Source organism: Vitis vinifera, chromosome 7 (genome assembly GCF_030704535.1).
Source record: "Vitis vinifera cultivar Pinot Noir 40024 chromosome 7, ASM3070453v1".
Taxonomy (NCBI): Eukaryota; Viridiplantae; Streptophyta; class Magnoliopsida; order Vitales; family Vitaceae; genus Vitis; species Vitis vinifera.
In genome coordinates this window covers 3,405,291-3,427,377 of record NC_081811.1, presented here as the reverse complement: position 1 = coordinate 3,427,377, position 22,087 = coordinate 3,405,291, and the positions used below count along the sequence as shown (strand labels likewise).

Here is a 22,087-nt window from a genome sequence, read left to right as displayed (position 1 = left end):
AACCAGGGAGTATTCAATGAAACTTGGAAATTTTCTAATATTTTCTTATTTAACTAAGCATAACTAAAACCCTAATTACTATCTAATTATCAAATTCTAACACTTACATAATTAATCATTATAAAATATTTATTATTATAATAAATTTTGGTATTTTGGAATATTTAGACAAGCAAACATCCTCATAAATTCTTGTGTTCCTCTTCCCTTCACACATTTCCCAATAGGAAACCTTGTATGGTATTTCACTAATCACATGTTTACTAAACCTTTTTATAAAACTAAAAAATAAAATAAAAAATATGAAGGGAAAATATATGAGAAGAATATGAAATAGAAGAAATCAGAATCAAGAATTTAAAAATCGACAGAATTATAACTTTTGTAAAGACTGAGAATGACTTACATTTTGACCATGCAAGAATGTCAGGCTTATACAACTAAAACAAAATTTCAACTACAAGTGTATAAAATTTGATAATCAAATAAGTCTTAATGTATGTCAATCATGTAATTTAATATATCAATATGCTTTTATTTTTGAAGAACATATCATTAATTTTTAATTTCATTATATTAATATTAATTAATATAATGAATGGAGATGACTGCTTTCATTTCATTCCTGAGGAATCAACTACATACTTCTAACTAAAAAACACCATAGAGTGCCAAAACTGGTAGAGAAAACACATCCTCATCTAAACAATCCCAGTCATAACTCAACAAAAATGCAGTTCTACTAATCCCAAGTTGGCAAAAAATAATGTAATTATGCCACAAAATCAAACATATAGCATCACAGTTCTGGTGTGTCCTGAAATGACCCCTGCCTGAAGCTGCACCGTGCTCATCCTGTCAAGATTAAGGGGTTTTTATCCTTATGCAAGTGGTATCTTTTGCATAGTTTCTCCAGAGTTCCAACTGAATGCTGCATTGAATTCAGCTTTGTGTCCATAAACATGCTCTGCAAAACAATGAGTACATGAGATTCCGAAGCTAAAACCTCCCAAGGGGTCAGGAGCTCTGAAATAAACAACTCACAGCCTACCTGGTAGTCATCCCCATATTTCTCAACCAGCTTAAGGACATGAAGACGTTGTATGGTGGTTAGTGGTTTCAAAGCCGCATTTTTTCCATCTCTTCTCTTCTTCCCAAGTGCCGACTTCAAATCTATACATCCCAAGTATAATGTTATCAACAATGAGCAAGAAAGGCCAGGAAGACACAGTTTCACAAAAGAGGTGACTGTATAGTCAACACAACACTGACCCTCCCACTTCTATCCAGCATAAGGATATTAGAGTGCGGCCAATAGCCAGGGAGCATTGCTCTAGATTTAATCCAAAGATTTAGGTTATGTTTGGTTCCCCAAAAATTTGACGAAAAATGCGAAGGAAAGAAAATAGGAAGGAAAAAGAAAAGTAAAGAAAAAGAGATTGAAGTCAATAAATTAATTTTACATGCTACTTCAAACCCATTTCACTTATTTTAATTTTTGTATATAAAGATTAATAATTTGAAAATGCATAAATTTCTAACTGATTTTAATTATATTTGACTTTCTTTTGTATTTTTCATAGTACAATCAAATATAAGAAAATCATTTTCTTTAACATTTTTTTTTTCTTTTCTTAGTATTTTTTGGGAACTAAATATAAAAATAGGACGTTGCTTATGGCATTCCATTTTAAAGTTTAAGTGGTACTCAATAGATTCATGCTCATCTAAATTCAAAAGCATGATAAAATATAATGTAACTCAAACAAAGAATGATTTGAATGGCATAATATACAAGTTAGATATAGAAAAGGCCTATGACCATGTGAATTGGGCCTATTTGCTAGAAATTCTTGACAAAATGGGGTTTGGTAAAAAAATGGATCAGTTGAATCAATTGGTATCTATAGTGAGATTTTTGGTATTGGTGAACGAAACTTGCACAAGTTTCTTCAAAGTTTTAGGGGTTTAAGGCAAGGGAATCCCAAATCCCCTTATATTTTTGTTTTAGCTATGGAGGGGCTCAGTTGTTTGTAGAAGAGGGGCAAAGAAAAGAGGCAAAAGTGAGTTCATAGAAAATAAGCTTATTTTTTGCGAAAAGAATCAAGAACAAGTGATTTATCTTAGTTAGATCTTTATGTATGTGGTTTGGAGCGTTATCAAGTTTAAAGATTAATCCGCAAAAGAGGGAATTAATTTCGGCAAGCAATATTCCTAATGTGAAGGAATTTGCGTCTCAAATGGGTTTTGGGAAAGGGAAGCCACCTAATATATATTAGGGCCTCCTTTTAGGGGCATCTTGTAAATCGATGACTTGTTGGCATTTGAGGGAGGAGAGAGTCCACAAGAGGTTTTGTTCATGTGGAAAAGACAATATCTCTCTAAAGGTGGGAGGCTTCCTCTTATCAAAAGCACTCTTTCAAGTCTACCCATACATCAAATGTCTTTTCATGTCATGTCCAAAAGAGTAAGCTTAAGGCTTGAGAGGATTCAAAGGGACTTCTTGCGAGATGGGGGTTCTTTAGAGAAAAAGCCGCATCCAATGAGATGAGATGTTGTTTGTATGGAGAAAAGTGATAGAGTAGTTGGTAGTAAGTAGAAAGCTTTCGATCCTAATAAGGCGCTATTGGGAAAGTGGTTGTGGAGGCTTGCATTCGAAAACGAGACTCCTTGGAAAAGGATTATGTTGGGAAGTATGGGGATGAGGAGGAGGGTTGGTGTTCTAAGGAAAGTAGGAAGAGTTTTAGGGTAAGGTTGTGGAAGGCCATCAGAAGTGGGTAAGGCATCATTAGCAAAAGAACCTCTTTCAGTGTGGGCAATGGTAGAAGGGAGGTTTTAGAAAGACATCTGGTGTCATGATTCAACTCTAAGAGAATCTTTCTTATTATATTCCATATCCTTGAGAAAGACAACTTGGGTAGTGGATGATTGGGACCATCACAAAGAGGGTGGGCTTTGGAATCCTCATTTCTCAAGGAATCTAAATGATTGGGAGTTGGAAAGGATTAAGGAGTTTATCTCAAGGCTCCACGGAAAGGTGGTGAGAAGGAATGAAAATGATAAGCTAGATTGGAAGGATAATAAGAAAGGGAAGCTTATACTAAAATCCTTCCACTCTTTTCTAGAGCAAGAAAAAACGGCTACTTTCCCTTTGAAGGCTATTTGGAACCCGATGGTCCTGGCCAAAGTTAGTGTTTTAGTATAGGAAGCTTCTCGAGGAAAGGTTTTGACGTTGAACCAGCTGTAAAGAAGAGGATGATCTCTAGTGAACCGATGTTTTCTTTTTATGGAATAGAAAGACATGGTTAGCCACATTCTCCTTCATTGTGCCCAAGCACAAGGCATATGGAGTTTGGAATTCTCCTTGTTTGGGATTACATGGGTAATGATGTTTGGTAAAAGAGACTATTAAAGTGGTGTGGATCCTTTGTGGGTAAAGCATCGAAGAAGGTTTAGAGGGTTATTGCATTGTATATTTTTTGGACAATGTGTAAGAAGAGGAACCAAAAATCTTTTAAAAGTAAAGAAATGTCTGTTATTTCACTAAAATTCTCATTTCTTTATAATCTTTTGTTATGGGTGCGGGCATACATAGATGGAGGCTCCTTAACAATGTTAGATTTTATAGACAGGTTAGATTTGTCTTGAAGGGGCTATTGTTTTTTGTTGCCCTTTTCTTGTTGCTTTCCAGACTGTATAACTTTGGTGCACCTTCAACTAGCACTTATAATATATATTTATTTGGCTTACCTATCAATATGTGTGTGTTTGTATGTGTGTGTGGTAACTCAACAAATTAGTTAAGTAAAAAAGCAAATATTTCCCTCTGCAACCATTCTTCAAAAAATTCTTCAATCACATGAAACAGAGAATGCTTGTCCACAGACTTGGTTTAATCAGAAATGAGGAGACAGAAAGTGATTCTTCATTTTATTCTAATGTTTAGACAGTCTTTTCTCGGACACCCTAATTCCTAAATGCAAATGAAGCACTAACCAAGAAAAGGCACACCACACTTTTACTGACAGATTGAATCTCAGCATCTCAAATATGAGCCAAAGAGATGGGAGTTGAGCTTCAACTTAGCTTCTCATGTTAGAATAATCAGTTCGGAATATAGTAAAATTGAGAATCAGGCGTTCTGTAACCCATACGTTTGAAACAAGCTACCATACGTTCGAAACAAACTACAATAAGGATTATAGTAATAAGAAAAGGTGAGACTAACCAAAGGGTGAAAAGTAAGCTGAATTTCATACTATTCTATCCCAATAAGTTGAATTCCAATGGTATCAAATCAGAATTTTTCTTTGGCTCCATTATTATCCGAGAAAACCAATTTCTACAAAATTTTTGTTTCATATATGTAAAACAAACAATGAATTCCTAAAAAAATAATTATTTGAAAACTATTTCCCCTCGAAACAAACCCAGACCCAGATTATTTTCAACAAATTCCAGAAGTTTTCCATCAGAACCATAAACCCAGAAACATTCGAAGCCCTAAATAGTAATACCCATTATAGCAACACTTAGATAAGAAACTCACCATCCTCTTCCTGATCGCTGCCAGAATCGAGAGGCTCGAACTCCGAGACGGCCGCATCGGTGGAATCTGACGGCGGCGGCGGCGGCTGAGGGACTTGGAGAGAGTCAGTTTCGATAATCTGAGGAGTGCGAGATCGGACGCCGAGCAAATTGGGGTTCGAGACGACGCCGTATGACTTGTAGTTGCGAATGACAGTGCCTTGGTCGTCCCATTTGGGATCGGAGGAATCACCGATTAGGGCACGGAGCTTAGGCGGGACAGAGAAGGCTGGCTTGAATATTCTAGGGTTCTTCCTCGGCAGGGCCACTTGCACCTTGGACTTCGATCTCTTGTACTTTCTCCGTGACCCTGCCATCTCCCTCTCTCAAACTCTCTCTTGGGCAAGCGCGAAGACGAGGGCTTTAGCAGGGTTTAAGGCTTTCAGATATTTATCAGGCCATTTTTCTTTTCTTATTACATAATAGGGAACAAAAATTACTTTAATTAGATTTTTTAATCAAATTATTTGGTTAAGAGCATGTCTTATAAAATTATTTTCCGGTTAGTTACAAAATGTTAAAATTAGAAGCTTATATAACTAAAATAATTTTAATAGATACCAACTAAAATTAATTATAATAAGAATGTCTTTGATTCATAAATATTAGGAAAAAAACCGCTATGTAAGGCTATGTATGAGACTTGTTCTTAACAACATTTTATGATTATCAATTATTTTTAAAACCAATTTTTGAGAATTATTATTAAATTATAATTAATTGAATAATTAAACCAACATATAGTGTGTGATGTCCCACATCGGATAAGAAGAAAATTCATAATGTTGTACAAATATGGGCTTTTTACATGTGTTTTAAAATCGTAAGAATCCCTTTAGATTCAAAGTAAATAATATTTATAAAGTTGGATGAGGAAAAGCCGTGAAGGCCCCTTTGATCCTATCTACACCTTTAGTTATAGATTTGAATGCACATTTGATCCTATCTACACCTTTGGTTACAAATTTGAGTGCAGTTCCTATAAAATAAGTTTAGTAAGTTTGAGTGTGAGTCATTACAAAATAAGTTTGAGTGCCCCTTTGATCCTATCTACACCTTTGGTTACAGATTTGAGTGTAGTTCCACGGGTTACAATAGAGCCCCTTTGATCTTATCTACATGATTGAGTATGTGTTATTACAAAATAAGTTTGATTTAATTCATTCATTCCTTTTGGGACTCATATTGAATCAATAAATTTCTAATTTTTTTAAGAGAACGGACTTAAATAAGTTTTATTAGATTCAACTCTTTTGGGTTTAACAATTCCCTGAATTTTTGACCCATGGTTAAAACTACAAAGAAAAAATTAAATATAATTAGACATTTTCAAACCCTTTATTTCTCAAAAGTTGATTAAGTTTGAATAAATATATTATTTACCTTCACTTAAAAAAAAAAAAAAAAAAAATTCCTTGCTATCTTCTTTGTTAAAGACTTTGAAACTCCAAACAGCACCTTAGAACTTTCATTTTCTAATTTGATAAAATATATATATATATATATATATATATATATATATATATATATATATATATTAAACATTATAATCAACCTTGTATCCATTGCATTCTAAAAATTAAATTTTAAAAATATTATTTACAATTTTTTTATCACATTAATCTTTTTTAAAAACAGGTTCATGGTCTTTGATAGGATCCAAACAATTTGTACTCTGCAATCAACTACTATGTCTCCAATGGAAGCACTGCTTTTGCTTATTCCATCATCACGAATTTTCCCAGGAATCATGGTTTTCATGAGAAGCAAACAGATTTAAACTGGTGACAACAACATTGTTATTATTAATTAGCTCGTTAGCAGACACCCAATTCTGGAAACAAGCTCACAATAATACCGTAACTCATCAGAACCATTTCAACTGATGATACTAAAGTATCTTATAGATATCAATATGGTACAACATCACTAATTAATAACAAAGCTACGTAGTTTGACTTCGAACATGGATCATATAAAATTTCTGTAGCTTTGAATAATGGGATGCTCAGAGCCAAATTCCAAGAATCAGAGACTGGTATTTTCCACCTAATTAGTAATTGATCCACATGCTGGTACACAGAGTTCCCATGGAAGGAATCCCCATGAAGATGTCTGGACAGCCTGAATGCTTGTTTGCTTACATTCCTGCTGAGCGGTTTGCATACTCCTGAACCAGTGCCCCAAACAGGGAATGCCTCTCCAGCAGGCGAGATGGTTTGTCGAATTCTTTGGCTCTACCTGTTCAGAAAAAAATGAAGAAATAAAGGGCCATCAGCTACAATTTTTGTTAGGATCCGTTCTTAACTGTGTAGATATTGTGCGTTTTAAGTTTAAGGAGTTTTCCTGACACAACTTCAAATCCTGCGGATGTTGTTCTGCATGGGAGTTCATCATGATATCGAGTCTCCATGCTTAAGGCATGAAATGAGCATATCATGCCCTCAGAATGGGTCTTAGGGCATGACAATCTTGGTTATAAAATTTACGTGAAGAAGAAGGGTAAGGGAAAAAAGCACACACCTGCATCTATGACTAAGACCCTGTCGCAGTCCATGACTGTGGGTATCCTGTGAGCGATGCTGATGATTGTGCAGTTTGCAAAGTCTTCTCGGATGATCCTTTGAATCACAGCATCTGTTTGTGAATCAACAGAAGCAGTTGCCTCATCCAAGAACAAAATCCGGCTGCGCTTCAGCATTACACGCCCCAAGCAGAGAAGCTGCCTCTGCCCCACACTCCAGTTATCTCCATTGTCGACCACTGAGAAGAAGTAGAAGCGTTTTGGTAACTATCAATCATTGAAAAGAAATGTTGAGGTAAAATTAGAGTAGAAATACAAGTACCTAGTGAATCAAGTTTATCGGGTTTTCCAGCCACCACTTCTTTCAATTGACAGTGTTCAAGGCTCTGCAAAAGGATGAATCACAGGAACAGATGAACTCATGCATCAAGTATCGTAAAATAGGCTGTACATGGTCATTGTTAGAAGAAGGGCATGGTATGTTTACCTGCCATATTTCTTCATCTGAGTACTGCCCAACTGGGTCCACGTTGCTTCTCACAGTTCCTTCGAAAAGAACGGGTTCTTGAGGAATGATGCCAAAGCGAGACCTTAGATCATGAAGCCCAAGCATGCCGATATCAATGCCATCAATGATAATCTTCCCCCCTGAAGGCTCCACCAACCTAAAGAACACCTGGACTAAAGTGGACTTCCCACTCCCTGTTCGACCAACAACCCCGATCTTCTCTTTCCCTCGAATGTTCAGAGTAATGCCTTTGAGCACCAGAGGACTGTTTGGACGATATCTAACCTGTTCCCGGAAAATTCAAGAAACTTTTAACACCCCAACACCTTTCATAAACTAATGACAAGTCCAGATTTTGCTAAATATATAATCAGAATGATGATCTTAGCTAGTTACCTGCAAGTCCTTGAGCTCCACATTGCCATGGGTGGGCCAATTTGGAGGAGGAAGACGGTCTTTGATCTGCCAAGCTGCTTCTGATGGAATGTTTGTGAATTGTTTTATCCTCTCAACAGAAACCATCTTGTTTTCCACAAAGCAGCTCATGTAAATGGCCCAGAACAGCACACTGTTGAGGGACAACCCGTAGGAGAGTGACAAGCCAACGTTCTCTGTGTCATTAGTATGTGTCAGTTCCCATTATAGAAAAACCGAAACCATTGGGAAGTGATTCAGAGATTTTCTTTCAGCTAATGAGAATAATATAATTCCCATAATGGTAGCATAAGCGTATACCTGGCTTTATAATACTGCTAGGCAACAAGATCATGAACATGGTTGAAAGACACATGATGAAGCTTCCAATCAGTTCTAAACGGAAGCCAAGCCACTCGTTGGATCCATTGTTGTGGAAATCCATGCGCAAATTCTTATCCACCCGGTGAACATTTTCCTGTGTGAACCCAATCTGCTTCCTGAAACAGCGGATTGTCGTAACTCCAGAGATGCTTTCTGAGAAATGATGGATAACAGGCGCTTTCGTGATTGAGTCAAGGCGAGTTATTTCCCGAGATGATGCAATAAAGTATCCCTGCAAGTTAAAGAAACAGAAATTTTGATGATGGGTCCTTTTATATGTTTCATCACTCCAAGATTCCAATAGAACTAGTGGCAAACCAAGAAAATTGCTCGTACCCGGTACCAAACATTCAGCCAACCAAGTGGAATTAATAGGAATATCGTTGGCCAGGCATATTGACAAGTGATGATGATGATACTGAGCAGCGTGATGTACATGGCAAGGGTTACGGCCATAAAAAAGGGTACAAAGAGATCGACATTGGTTTGATCTGTCGATGCCTGCAATGGAAAAATACACATTTCATAAGTCTAAACTTCCTCAATTAACATAATCAGAAGTTCATATTCTAATTCAGCCTCCAAATTCTTACCCGACTAAGGATTCTTCCCGAAGGTGTTGTGTCAAAGAACGACATGGGTGCATGCAGAATGCTGTGAAGAATTTGCGAGAAGAAAATCTGTGCTGTCTTAAGCCCCAGCTTTGTGACAGTAAATGATCTGATCACTATCAACAGGACAGAAACAGCAGCAATAATTGAATAGTTGGTGATGAACAAAGATGCGTTGAATGACTTAGCATGCTTTTCTGAAGTTTCATATGCTAGCCAGTAATCACTGGCCATGAGAGACCCCTGCCATGCCAGAGACAGTAGCAACACTCCTGCTAATCCCGACCACCCATAAGCCTCAGTACAGTATTGCTTGTACACTTGAAAGCTGACTTTTCCGGTTTCCCTCTCCTCATCTTTGATTAGCTTAGAAGATTCTTTATTGGACTTGGATTGGTCTCCAGACTTGTCTACACCATTGGCTTCCCCATGGTTGGAAAAGGGTTGAGGAGATTGTGGTAGTTTGGGTGAATTCTCACTGGTGATGGCAGGGCCTGCTTCTTCTACAAGTTCCATGGAGGTTTCATGGGCAGCTACTAGTGCTTTAAAATCCATGCCAGATTCTAGTAGATCGTTGTACTTTCCTGATTGGACGATCATCCCATCTCTCATCACCTGGGTTTGAGTAGCAAATTTAGAAAATTACGTCATTTTTTTCCTGTAAGATTGAACAATAAAATGGATATTTGAAAACAAAATCACACTCACTAAGATAAGATCAACATTGTGCAGGAAGTCGACTTGATGGGTGACGAGCAAGATGGTCTTGTTTCTGAGAGCTCCCCTAACACATTCCTGCAAAGGGTATGAAGAAGTTGGTTACATTTCATGATTTACAAGAAGCAACCAATTTGTTTCTATTTGTAAACGTTGTCACCTTGAATATATCGGTCCCAGTGTGAGCATCCACAGCGCTAAAGACATCATCGAGAAGATAGACATCACAATCCTGATAAACAGCTCTTGCAAGTTGAATGCGCTGCTTCTGGCCGCCACTGAGGTTGATGCCACGCTCTCCAATCTCAGTTTGATCTCCATACTCCATCATTTCCAAGTCTTTCTCCAAGCAACAGACCCTGATAACTTCCCTGTATTTCTCTGTGTTCATTGGCAAACCAAACAGGATGTTCTCCTGAATGGTCCCGTTCTGGATCCATGATGTCTGTGCCACATAGGCAGTTGTCCCACAAAGCCTGACCTGTTAAAGAAAAGGGAGATCAATTCAATGATAGAACCATCAAATAGAGGCATGTAACCATCAACATTTTGTGAATGATCATCAATACAAACCAGTTATTGACAGAAAAAGGTAACTGAGGAAAGGAAAAGACAATGGACACTCAACAATTTGGAATTCATACCTGTCCCGATATTTTATGCATCTCACCAAGAACTGAGGCCAGAAGAGAAGATTTCCCCGACCCAACTGTCCCAACAATAGCTGCAAGCTCCCCTTTCTTGATCTCAAAATTCAAATTTCTCAAAACTTCCTCTTTCCCTTCATCATCCCAACTAAACACCCCATCTTTCACCTCCACAGCAATTCTACCATCACAACTCTCCTCCCTCTCCACTGAACTCTCCACCAATTCCCTACTTGTCATGTACTTATCCAACCTGGCCAGTGAGATCATTGCTTGTGAAATTGAGATCATAGACTGTGGGAAGGCCCTGATTGGCTCCTGCAAGATTTTAAAGATTGAAGTTGTCGTGAACACTGTCCCTGCATCAAGCTGGACGCCCAACATGATCGCAGTAGCAAATGTGAAAGCCGATATCATTAATGGTGTTGACCACATTACAATAATATTGCCTGAGATCGAGTACATAAACTTGGTAAGCCATCCAAATTCAGATTCGCGAAAAGATTGAATTCTCTTATTGAAGTGCTCTTCCCACGCCTGGAACTTGATAACGCGCATGTAATTGAGCATCTCATTAGTTGCCTTCATTCTCAAATCACGATTTTTCATCACATTGTGTTGGAATCTGTTGTTCCTTCGAGTGCCCATCAGAACAAACAAAAGAACCGCAAAAATTCCGATTACTGCTGTGATCATGGCACCACCAAGTTCATTATAAAGAAGCACTAAGGCAACAGTCACTTGCAAAGGCATCAACCATATGGCATGTAGCTGAAGCATCATATCAGAGAGCTGCTGAGCATCAACAGCCATATAATTCACAATTTGTCCAACCCCATGATCCTGCCGAGCAGAGCATGATAGCCTCAGGCCTTTCCTGTATAATGAAGTGATGAGAGTGGATCGGATAAGCATACCGAGCTTCTGAGAGTTGAAATTAAAATGGTGAGATGTTAAAACCTCCACGGTTTTCGCAATGAGGAGAATCAATACAAGGTAGTATCCTTCATAAGGGGAGCTTCTTTTCCCTGACGTGAAATCAACAAATCTTTGGATGAGAAGAGGCCCCACATATATAACACAGAGACGAACAATTGCCAGAAAGGCAGTGAAAGCAACCTCCCTCCAGAAACACCGGAACAGTGTGGTTCTGACCGGGTGATTCAATTTTTCATGCGGCTTAGGCCAGTTCGATTCAAAGAGCTCTGACATTCTTTCAGCTCGATGTTCTGGCGAAAGGGATGGGATTTCATCAATCTTGAGTGGGGATTTGTAGCCTTTACCCAGTAAAGGATTCATCCAAAGCCATAAAGCTTTAGACAAAATAGAAGCTGAAGCAAAGCCAGTTACGTTGGATTTTCCCAGAAGAGGTTCATACAATTTCTCTTCCACATCCATTACTGGTTCAGATTCTCTGTCAACTGTAATCCCAGTTGATCCTCTGATACCAACAAGTAGAAGAACAACTGATAATGGAAAAGTAACCAAAGTGACAATATCATCCAATCTCAAATTGGAAGCCTCGAATCCTTCCACGAAGAAGATTCGAATAATCCCAGAAGTGGTAAACAATGAACTGATGATGAAGCTTACAACCCAGAAAATCCGAAGCGATAATGGATAGGTGACAGCTTGGAATCTCTTCCCGTGGGCAATTAAGATGGTAATGAGAAAATGGGTTATAGCTTCAACCAACCAGAAGAGGGCATCAATTAACTTCCATGGCATCTGGGCACCTCTAGCAAAGGCCAAAATGCATAGAAATCCATGGCAGACAGCTAGAAGAGCTGTTGCAGTGAGAGTGAGTTTAAACCAAAGAGTAGTTCTAAGACGAGCTCTGTTATTTCTGATGAGGGGCTTGTTAATGGCGGAGCTGGAGCGGCCATTGGAGATGAATCTAGAATAGAGCTTTTGAACGGAAAATGCAATGAGGGTGAGCAAGAAGAGGAGATCAATGGAAGATAAAAGAGCTCTCTGAGGACATGGAGAGAGGAAGATGAATCTCAGCCATTGAAGTATCAATGAAAAAGGTGTTTCCCCTGAGGATGCTATCACTGAACTGGAACATGAGAGGGTGGTGATCCAAGAAGCAGAAGACATCTTCACGAACTTGAAATGAAACCAAACAATACAATCCTTGATTTATTTTTGGTTCTCACCAATCTCCATTCCCCCAATTCCTGAGAAAATGATGGAAAATATTCATGTTAACCCACAAGAAAAGAAAAAAGTAGCACAGCCATAATACAAGAACCCACCGCACATGATAAAAAAAAAAAAAAAAAAGACATCATCGTGACTCAACCAACCTCCTCTTACAAAAAACCAAAACAAAAAAAACAAAAAGATTTCAAAAGGCATACCAGCAAAATATGATTCAACTCCATTTAAGCAACCCCATAAACAAAACCCAATAGATAAATGAATTTAGAAAAAAAAAATGGTAAATAGTCACTTTGATTGAACCAACCCCATGAAGGATTGCATCCTTTCGATATGGAAAGCCAGGGGGAGCATTAAATTTGAAGAAATAATACTAGAATGAATCATAATCAAGAACGTAATGAGGACTTTTACGAAATTTGAAAAAGGAAAAGTTTTTATTTTTAAAAAATTTAAAAAGATAATGCTAAATCCAGCTATGATGGGGGAGAAAAAGACCAACCTATACTACTTTTCTCCGGGTAGAGAAAAGAGAAATCAATTTCCCTTTTGGTTTAGACTTTTGTGGTTGCCACAATCTTCTTCTTCAACTCAAAAGAGCCACGAAAGCTCTGAGAAAAAAGGGAAAAAGAAAAAAGAAGAGGCACACCAGGAGTTCAATACACCAACTGGGAATTGATCGGACGTTCAAAAAACAATATCAATTGGGTTTTCACAGTCAAAGAAGTTCAACCCAGTAGAAGAAAGCTTGTGTCGGGCAAGAATCAGGAAATTAATGAAAAAAAACTACCAAAAAAGAGAAAAAGTAAACAAAAACTGTACTGCAGCAAGAAAAAACTCAAAAAACAAACCAAAAAAGACGAAAACATTTAAGAGAATGGTAACACAAAGAAGATCAATAAAGCCAGAGCAGCAAGCAGAAGCAGAAAAGCTGAGAAAAGGATTCTTCATTCACGTACAAACGTGTAACTACGTAGAGCATTGAAATGGAAACGTGGCGCCCCTACCTCCCTGTACTCTCTCTCTCCTCCGAGAAAATCACTGGGCTTCCGCAAGAGAGCGGGGAGGAAAAGGAGAGAATGTGGAGAGAACTGGAATATCGGCCATAGGAATGGCGAGCTTTGTAGGAAAGATAACGGAGGGACAGTGACGGCAATGGAAAAAAATGGATTCATTATTTTATCTTATATTTTTATGAACAATCAACGCATTTCTATTGACTATTGAGGCAGCATACAAATTTGTAGCATTCAGGGAAAATGGGTTGTCAATAATATTATTTTTAATCAAATATTTAATATTATTTCTCTTAACAAATTAGGCAAATTTAGCAAAATCTACTGTTTTTCATAAATTAAATTATTTAAATCCACTTTTTAGTAATATGTTATACAATAAAAAAAATTAAAATTAAAATTGAAGCTATTTAAATAATTTCAAGTGATTTTCAATATTTTTAATATAATTTTTAAACTTTGATTAAATATTTAATTTTTATTAAATTTATTCGTAACACGTGGTTAATATTGACCCGTGAGCCAGTAATGGACGGCTGTTTGTAAAAAAGCTCTGCCAACTCCACGCGCTCTGTGTATCGTGGATCGCTCTCCTAAACCACGTCAGCTAAAATATGCGTAGTTCGGATATAGCGCGGAAAAGCGCGTGGTGAAAGGGAGTCAACCAGAAGTAATAGACACAGAAGTGGGGCCCAATAGTGACATTGTCAGCTTGTCCTTGTTTCATCAATGAATTCCTTGGCGGCGAGTGTGAACGGGTATGCAAACTTGTACATAGTATATTATGTTATTAACTATTTAGACGAGTATAGTTACTAATGCCAAGGATAGCCGCCACGAAACTCGGCAATTTAATTCTCCACCTCATGTTGCGTGGTCTATTATCTCATGGTGTAACAAATAAAGAAAAAAATATTATTATTATATGGAAAGTCTCTTTCCAAATATCTTAATAAAATTTTAATAGTATAAAAAAAATTCTATTAAAATTACCAACATGTCCAATTTCTATTAAAATTGGTCTTTGGGATTTGGTTCAACGACAACATCATCTTTGTGGAAATAATTTGCCATGGACTTATATAAAGGTCACCAGGGAAATATTTTGGAACTAGGCGAAGGAGGCCCGAACTTTCAGGCTAATAATCAAATGAACGTTGAAGCAATTTTGAATGATGTAATCCATACCAAATAAATATCTCGGATTTTTCAAATCATTGAATCAAATTTTAAATGTTTTTCACCTGGGAGTCATTCAAAGATGACGCGTGTTTTGTTACCTATTGTTTTATTGGCAATATTAGGAATGATAATCGAGTAGGTTCGAGATGGATCGTCCACATCCTAACCCCACCTTATTTATTCAAACCACCTTAGTTATTCAAAACAATTTATGCATTAAAAATAGTAAAATAAAATTTTAAATTAAATTAATTTTGAATTAAATTAATTTTAAATTAAATTAATTTTAAATTTTAAATTAAATTTAATTTTATATATAATCGGGTCGGTTGGGTTGAGGTGGAGTGGGACGGGACAATACCCAAACCCACCCCAGGTTTTTAAAAAAAATCTCAAACCCGTTTATTAAAATTGAACCTCGTCCCATTATAGACAAGACGAAGCGGGTACCCGAAAAAACTCGGTATATTGTCATCCTTAGGCAACACCTTTGCTATAAATGTTTTTTTAAAGACAATTTAAAATATTTTTAAAACTTTTGAAAAATCACTTTTAACGTTTTTTTTTAATATTAAAAAAAAATTATTCAAAACAATTTGAATAGAAACACATTCAAATGCATTGTAAAACCATTTTCAAAGAAAAGTCATACATTTGATCAAATTTAGAAAAATATTTTTAAAATATTAAAAATCACTTGTAGTGCCATTTGATAGGTCACTGTTCCAAAAACTCTTTTTGAATAAAACACTTTCACTAAGACTAGACTATGATGGTATTTGTTTTTTGATTTAATATAAAAAATTAAAATATTTGATTTTTTATATTAAGTTAAAAGCAATCTATTGACATTATCCAATATAAGTAAATTGAACCTATTGATAAAAATCTCACTTTAATTATGTTGGATGATGTTAACAAATTATTTTTAACTGAATAAAAAATTTCAAATATTTTAACTTTTTTTATTCGGCCAAAAAACAAAAAATACCTATGTTTGACTTATAAAAAACTTAAAGAAAAAATGAAAAAAATAAAATAAAAGAAAAGAAAAAATAGAAGGATATAAAAAGTAAAATAAATAAATAAAAATATAAGTCTAAATTTTTTAAATCTAATAAATTATTTTTATATATATATTTTTACTTATTATTTTGATTGTAACATTGAATAAATTTAAAATATATATAAATTTTAAATTAATTTTAATTATATTTGATTTTTTTTATAGTAAAAAAAAATATGAAAAAACCATTTTTCTTAATATTTTATGAGAACTAAACATTGCCTAAAATTTTTTCTAATAAAAACTTCATCAAATGCAATGAGATTTCCTATTTTTGTTTTTAAAAATAAAAAATAATAATAGTTTTATATAATATATAAAAACTTTTAAAAACAAAAATTTAATAGTTTTAAAATATATTTAGAAGAATTAAGGTCTAAAAAAGTTTAAATATCCCATATTTTAAATTTTTAAAAACATAAGATAAATCTATAATTCCATGCAAGATTTAATTTTTATATAGAATGTATTATTATTTTTTATTTTTTATTTTTCAAATGCATCCAAACATACTATTAATACCGACAATTTATCTTATAACAAAATAAAAATATTTTGAGTTATTATCTCGTTCAAAAATTACTTCATACTCTATATTTTAAAAAATTACTAAATTCCTAATTTTTGTTATAAAAAAAAAGTTACTTTTTAAAGGGAGAATTATTGCTATATATTTAATTTAAGAAAAAAGCTGATATGGTGCACCGGAAGTCAGATATGTTACGTAACTTCATCTGCACAGTATTCCAAGTCTCCACGTGATCATCCAGACCGATCTTTAAACAGAGAGAAAAGTCCATGCACAAGATCTTCACATCTTTTAAAAGGTTGAAAAGCATTAAAAAAATAATAATAATAATAATAAAATCTGACCTCTAATAACATAGTATAATCTTTAAAATAAAAAATAAAAAATAAAATAATAATAATTAATATATATATATATATATATATTTTATTTTTATTTTTTTTTATTTTTTCATAATTGTCCTAAGCCCATAACTGACAAGGCAGACAAGAGCTAGTTGCTTTACATATTTTAATTTCCCCACATATTGGTCATTGGGCATGGCCATGCAAGACTATATTTTAAAATAAGAAGAGTACAAAACTTAAAGCTTACCGTCTGCATAGAGGGCCCCTCCATGGAAAGGGCTATGACCTCGAGGAAATTTGTCATTTGGGTGCCATGCCTTAACATGCAACAAGAAACTTTTTTGACTCAATCAGGTTCAATATTCTTTTATTATTATTATTATTATTATTTATCACATATTAATTATTTTTAATTTTATAAATATATTTTAAAATTATGATTTTTTTTTAATTTACAATAAATAATATCTATATGTTTTTATTAATATTATTTTTAAAAAAAACCCACTTCTTGGGTTATATCTTTTCACTAGTCACACTAATAGCTGATACATGATTTAATAAGTTTAAATTATTTAATTTATATTTTAATAATGAATATTTAATTATTCCCGTGATTGTCCTTGTCCAAAATTAATTATTAAAATCTTCATTTTGTACTCATGCTGTTTGGCAAGTAATCTCTTCGATGCAACCAATTAATTTTGAAAATTATGATAATTAAAATAAAGTTTAATTTTATAAAATAGTTAAATATATAAAATAAATAAATATCTATTGTGTGTCGTACAAGTTTACAACACATGAAATGTTTAAATCATTGGAATTCAACCACAAAATCTCTCGGAATCTGACAACGGCCAGGTCCACATCCCCGGACTCGAGAAAAAGTGTCGAAATAAAATTCAAAATTGTCGTCCGACCGTCGAATTCAACACCGCATTCTTCGTTCATTTAATTTAACCCACGTGGTTACGGTCACAGCCTTGTCCTCTACCTAATCATTCCACACCGTCACCATATTCATCAAGACTTCCCGGGGGACTGACGTCACACGTGACATCACGTGATGGAGAGGTTTCGAAAACAAAGACTCGGAGGGTTTTGGTTAAGTCGAGTCTGCGGCTAGAATTCTTGACGCACAAGTTTTGGTCATTTTGGACCTTTGCCTTTGTTGATGAGAAGGGTAACGAAATTCGAAACAGTGTCACGTCGGAAATGGGACCATTTGATCTTGTGTGTGGTGGTGGGCGTAATCGAATGAACCAGAGGGTAAGGAGATGGCATAAATGTTGTCCAAACAAATGTGGGTGGATCTAAATTAATGCGCTATGGATATATTCGGATATGACGGGCTAGTTTGTTCCCATGGTGGGATTCTAGCAAGTTTTTGACTAGAACATTATTGAGGAAGATGAGACGTTTGGTACTAGCCCAGTTCTGAGTGAATTATTGGACTCGTTATAGTGAAGCATAAGATTGTTCCATAGATGGGGACCTTTCATGCACCCTCTAGAGGGCCAAGAGGGACAGAGTTATTAAGATAGGATGCGTAACCAACAGGAAGCTTCAATGCTTGAAGCCTGTGATGTGTATTTAAGTATAAGATTGTTCTATGAATGGGAGACCTTTGACCCTCTAGAAGCGCAAGAGGGACAGACTTATTAAAATAGGAAGTGTAACCAACAAGAAGCTTCGATGCTTTAAGCCCATAATGTAATGCATCTTGCTTTGATCCAACATCAATTTTCACTTGTTAAATAAAGATATCAACCAATTGATCATTTGGGCATGTTATGTTCATGTAGGACAATAAGGAGGATTTTTTTTATGGTGTATGAAAATAGAGTGAAAAATGTTGCCAATATTACAAACTAAAACGAATTTTAAAGAATTTTGGATATGGGTTGGGGGAGGATTTTATTAATACCACTTTTGCAAGGGTTGAAATGAACATCTTTTTGCATGAAGCTATGGTGTATTTGTTTTTTATTTATTTAATTGTAAATATAACTTAAAATAAAACAATGTTTAACAGCATTAAGTATTAAATTGTTTATTTTTTTTAATATTTTAACATTTTATACTTTATTCATTCACATTCGAAACTTAATACTTTGTTATATAAATTTGTTAAAATGTAACATTTGCTTCTTAAACTTATTGTAAGTAAATAAAACAATATTAAAATTAAAAAATAGTTGAAATGTAAAAGAAAAAAAAAACATTTATTACTCAATTTTGAAACCGTCACTCTTTGCAATTTCATGAGAAAATCACACATAGTCATCTACAAATCTTTGTAGAATAAAAAATCAAAGTTCGCAACTACTATATTTTGAAGGTATTTAAAAAGTTTCATTTCAAAACTTCTAATTCAAAGTTGATTTTACCTAATTTTATATAAGTGTTTGAATTAAAGTACAAAAATAATCAATTTATAATTTTATGAAGGGTAAAGTGTTGGTATAAACATTAGTTATTTTTAGTGTTGGTATAAATTTTTTTTTTTATCTAAATAAAAAAAATTAAGAAATAGCTTTGGTTTCCGTAAAATATTAAAGAAATAAAAAATGTAAAAAAATGTTTTTTTTCTTATTGGATTGTTTTATGAAAAAATATAAAAAAAATCCAATATAATTAAAACAAATTAAAAACTTATATATTTTTAAATTATTTAATCTTTATATCGATGAATTAAAATAAGTAACATGAGTTTAAAGTAATAAATAAAAATAATTTATTAATTATTAATCTATTTTATTTATTTTATTTTATATATATATATATATTTTTTATTTTTATTTTTTTTTATTTTTTTTTTGAAAATCAAATATAATAATAAGCAGACAAAAACTAAAACAAACAAATGATTTGAAATTGGAAAAAAAATTACTTTTAGTAAAAAATTAAAAAACCATGTATCGATCTCCAAGAGATTGTATCGACGTCTTCTCTAGAGATGGTATCGATGTCTTTCTCTATCTTTTAACACGTAGCACACGGCAGCTCCCAACATCATCTCCACTAATGAAATGAAAAGGAGAGCAGATTTTTATTTGCTTTTTGTCTTTTGTAAATCACATCATGTATGAAAGCTTTGAGATATCATCTCCTCGACGCCAAACAGTAGCTCGTCATTTGGAGGCTGGTGCTCAAATTGAAAGCAAAGGGAAAATATTCCTAATGACAATCCTAGTCTTTGCTGGGATTTTGAAAATATATATATATATATATATATACAATACTTCTAAAGAGTATCCATGTGATCAGTGGTGATGCGTTGCGTGTGAGACAATCCACTGGCCGGGCTACGTGCCAATTGCCAGAAGGTATTCAATTTCAAGTACAATTTGCTACACTGGATTAGAAGACAGACGGTTCAGTAGTCAGTTCAGGTAACATCAATCTAAAGACTTAAAAGACATTTTAATGAATGAATCTCGAGACAAGATATAAATACCCACATTGGTTTCTGTTTTTGGAATCTTTTAATAAATTATTTTTTTGAGTATTACCAAAAATAGTATTATTTTTTTTAGATATTTAAAATGTTAAGTCATAGGATACAACTTAATAAAGTTAAATTATTAATTTAAATTTTATTAATTAATTTTTTTTGAAATATTATGATTATTGATAAAATTAATTTTAAATTTATTATAAATCATTAAATTAATATATTTATTTTCATAAATTATAATTTAAACATAAGAATTCAAGTAACAATGAAAATTATAAAATAACAAAAGATAATATAAAGATAATTAAGATACATAAAGATCAAAATAAGTTAATTATTTGTACTTATTATTTTTAATTGTACAAATAAATTATTTTATTAAACATGTTTATTTTACTTAATGACTTAAATTAAATTATTAAGTTATTAAACACCCGGATGTTTAGTAAAACATGATCTTATTACTTAATAATTTAAGTTGATTTTTAATTAAACTATACTTAAATTATTGTCTTAAAAATTATTACTTTAAGTATTAAATTTGTTTGATAAAATTTATTTTAAAGTATAAATTTAATATATATATCTTCATAAATTATAATTAAAGCAAAAGATGTTAGATAATAATGGAGGTTGTGGAGTAACAAAAGAGATCGTGAAGATAATTAGGATATATGAGGATAAAAAAAAGTAAAATAAATATGTGAACTTAATAATAAATTAATTATTATTTTTTTTGTAATTAAATTTATTTTTTTTACTTTAAGTTATATCATTAAGTTATTTTATCAAATATACTTAATGATTTAAATTAAGTTGTTAAGTCATTTAAATTATTAAGTTAATTTACGAAACACTTATTAAAAGGGAATTTGGTAAAACTTAATATTTATTATTTAATAACTTATATTGATTTTAAGTTAAATTATATTTAAGCTGTTGAATTAAAATATATTATTTAACTATTACATTAAGTATTAAGGTTGTTTGGTAAAATTAACTTAAAATATATTTCAAATATTCAAATTGATATATTTACGTTCATAAAATTATTAAATTAAGGTAAACGAGGTCCAGTAACAATGAGGGTTATTGAATAGTAAAAAAATATTATTGAGGTAATTAAGACAAATAAGAATAAAAAAATAAAATAAAGATGTGAATTTAATAATAAACTAATTATTTTTACTTATTACTTAAAAAGTATTTTTTACTTTTAAGTCATATCATTAAGTTATTTTACCAATTTATTTAATAACTTAAATTAAATTATTAAATTACTTTAAATTATTAAGTTGATTTACCCGATCACCCACTTTATTATTAATTTTTTTTTTTGTAAAGTCTTTTGCTTGTTTAAATTTTACGCATTAATTATGTTTTATGATTATTTTATTTTATAACTTAGAAAAATATTTTAGATGTATATTGATAATTTTATCAAAAGGAGAATGACTTAAAAAAAAAAAAGAAATTCGCTAATTATGATAATATTTTTCTAATTTATTATAATACTTTTAATTATTTATCATAACACTCTAATAAAACCTAAAAATATTTTAATTTTTTTTTAAAAATAACCTATTTTTAGTTTTTTACAACAAATTTTCAGAAAATTGTTTTCATTAAAAAATTTTCAAACAGGCCCATAATTTCTCCAACTTCTAATGAAAGCAAACTGGCCCAACTGAGGCGGGCGATTTGTAGGCCCAGCCCATCGAACTGTGGTATGAACGTGGTCAAAATAATGCAGGTCTGCTTGACGGTTTGGGCTTAAATTCAAATGGCCCAGTCTATTCGGCCCAGATGGTTGGATGTACGGGCTCATTTGTAAAACCCAGAGAGGCCCGTCAGCATAGATATCTGAAGGCCCAGCCCGTTTCAGCTATGAGGACGTAATGAAATCTAACCGTCCGATCCCATCGTAGA

General features: G+C 33.3%; 2 protein-coding genes across 5 annotated transcripts; both read right to left on the bottom strand.

Moving 5' to 3' along the window:
• Positions 1–592: 592 nt before the first annotated feature.
• On the bottom strand, positions 593–4,999 carry LOC100248599 (nucleolar protein 16). Its single transcript, XM_002265330.4, has 3 exons — positions 4,550–4,999; positions 1,052–1,173; positions 593–967 (listed from the first exon to the last, which is right to left on the bottom strand). The coding sequence occupies exons 1-3, from the start codon at positions 4,902–4,904 to the stop codon at positions 851–853; spliced, it is 594 nt and encodes a 197-aa protein (XP_002265366.1). The 5' UTR covers positions 4,905–4,999; the 3' UTR covers positions 593–850.
• A 1,363-nt stretch (positions 5,000–6,362) lies between these two features.
• LOC100253698 (ABC transporter C family member 4) lies at positions 6,363–13,763 on the bottom strand. Of its 4 annotated transcripts, none has more exons than XM_010653878.3 (12): positions 13,563–13,763; positions 10,390–12,572; positions 9,906–10,226; positions 9,737–9,823; positions 9,011–9,643; positions 8,754–8,918; positions 8,355–8,649; positions 8,016–8,230; positions 7,599–7,904; positions 7,434–7,497; positions 7,111–7,350; positions 6,363–6,828 (listed from the first exon to the last, which is right to left on the bottom strand). In XM_010653878.3, exons 2-12 carry the CDS (start codon positions 12,490–12,492, stop codon positions 6,728–6,730), a joined length of 4,530 nt encoding a protein of 1,509 aa, XP_010652180.1. In that variant the 5' UTR covers positions 12,493–12,572; positions 13,563–13,763; the 3' UTR covers positions 6,363–6,727. The 4 variants fall into 4 exon arrangements, with proteins under 4 accessions (XP_010652180.1, XP_002265012.1, XP_059593861.1 ...); XM_002264976.4 differs by having other exon boundaries at positions 13,515–13,705; XM_059737878.1 differs by lacking the exon at positions 13,563–13,763 and adding an exon at positions 13,058–13,514.
• Between the last annotated feature and the right edge of the window lie 8,324 nt (positions 13,764–22,087).

What these genes read in the sequence shown, in the direction of transcription:
- LOC100248599 (XM_002265330.4), bottom strand. Translation starts at nt 4,904, where the DNA reads ATGGCAGGGTCACGGAGAAAGTACAAGAGATCGAAGTCCAAGGTGCAA. An exon ending in CAGCGATCAGGAAGAGGATG is followed by an intron (nt 1,174 to 4,549) that starts GTGAGTTTCTTA and finishes TGGGATGTATAG; the next exon opens with ATTTGAAGTCGGCACTTGGG. An exon ending in AATATGGGGATGACTACCAG is followed by an intron (nt 968 to 1,051) that starts GTAGGCTGTGAG and finishes ATTGTTTTGCAG; the next exon opens with AGCATGTTTATGGACACAAA.
- LOC100253698 (XM_010653878.3), bottom strand. Translation starts at nt 12,492, where the DNA reads ATGTCTTCTGCTTCTTGGATCACCACCCTCTCATGTTCCAGTTCAGTG. An exon ending in TGCATAAAATATCGGGACAG is followed by an intron (nt 10,227 to 10,389) that starts GTATGAATTCCA and finishes TTTCTTTAACAG; the next exon opens with GTCAGGCTTTGTGGGACAAC. An exon ending in GGTCTTAGTCATAGATGCAG is followed by an intron (nt 6,829 to 7,110) that starts GTGTGTGCTTTT and finishes TTTTCTGAACAG; the next exon opens with GTAGAGCCAAAGAATTCGAC.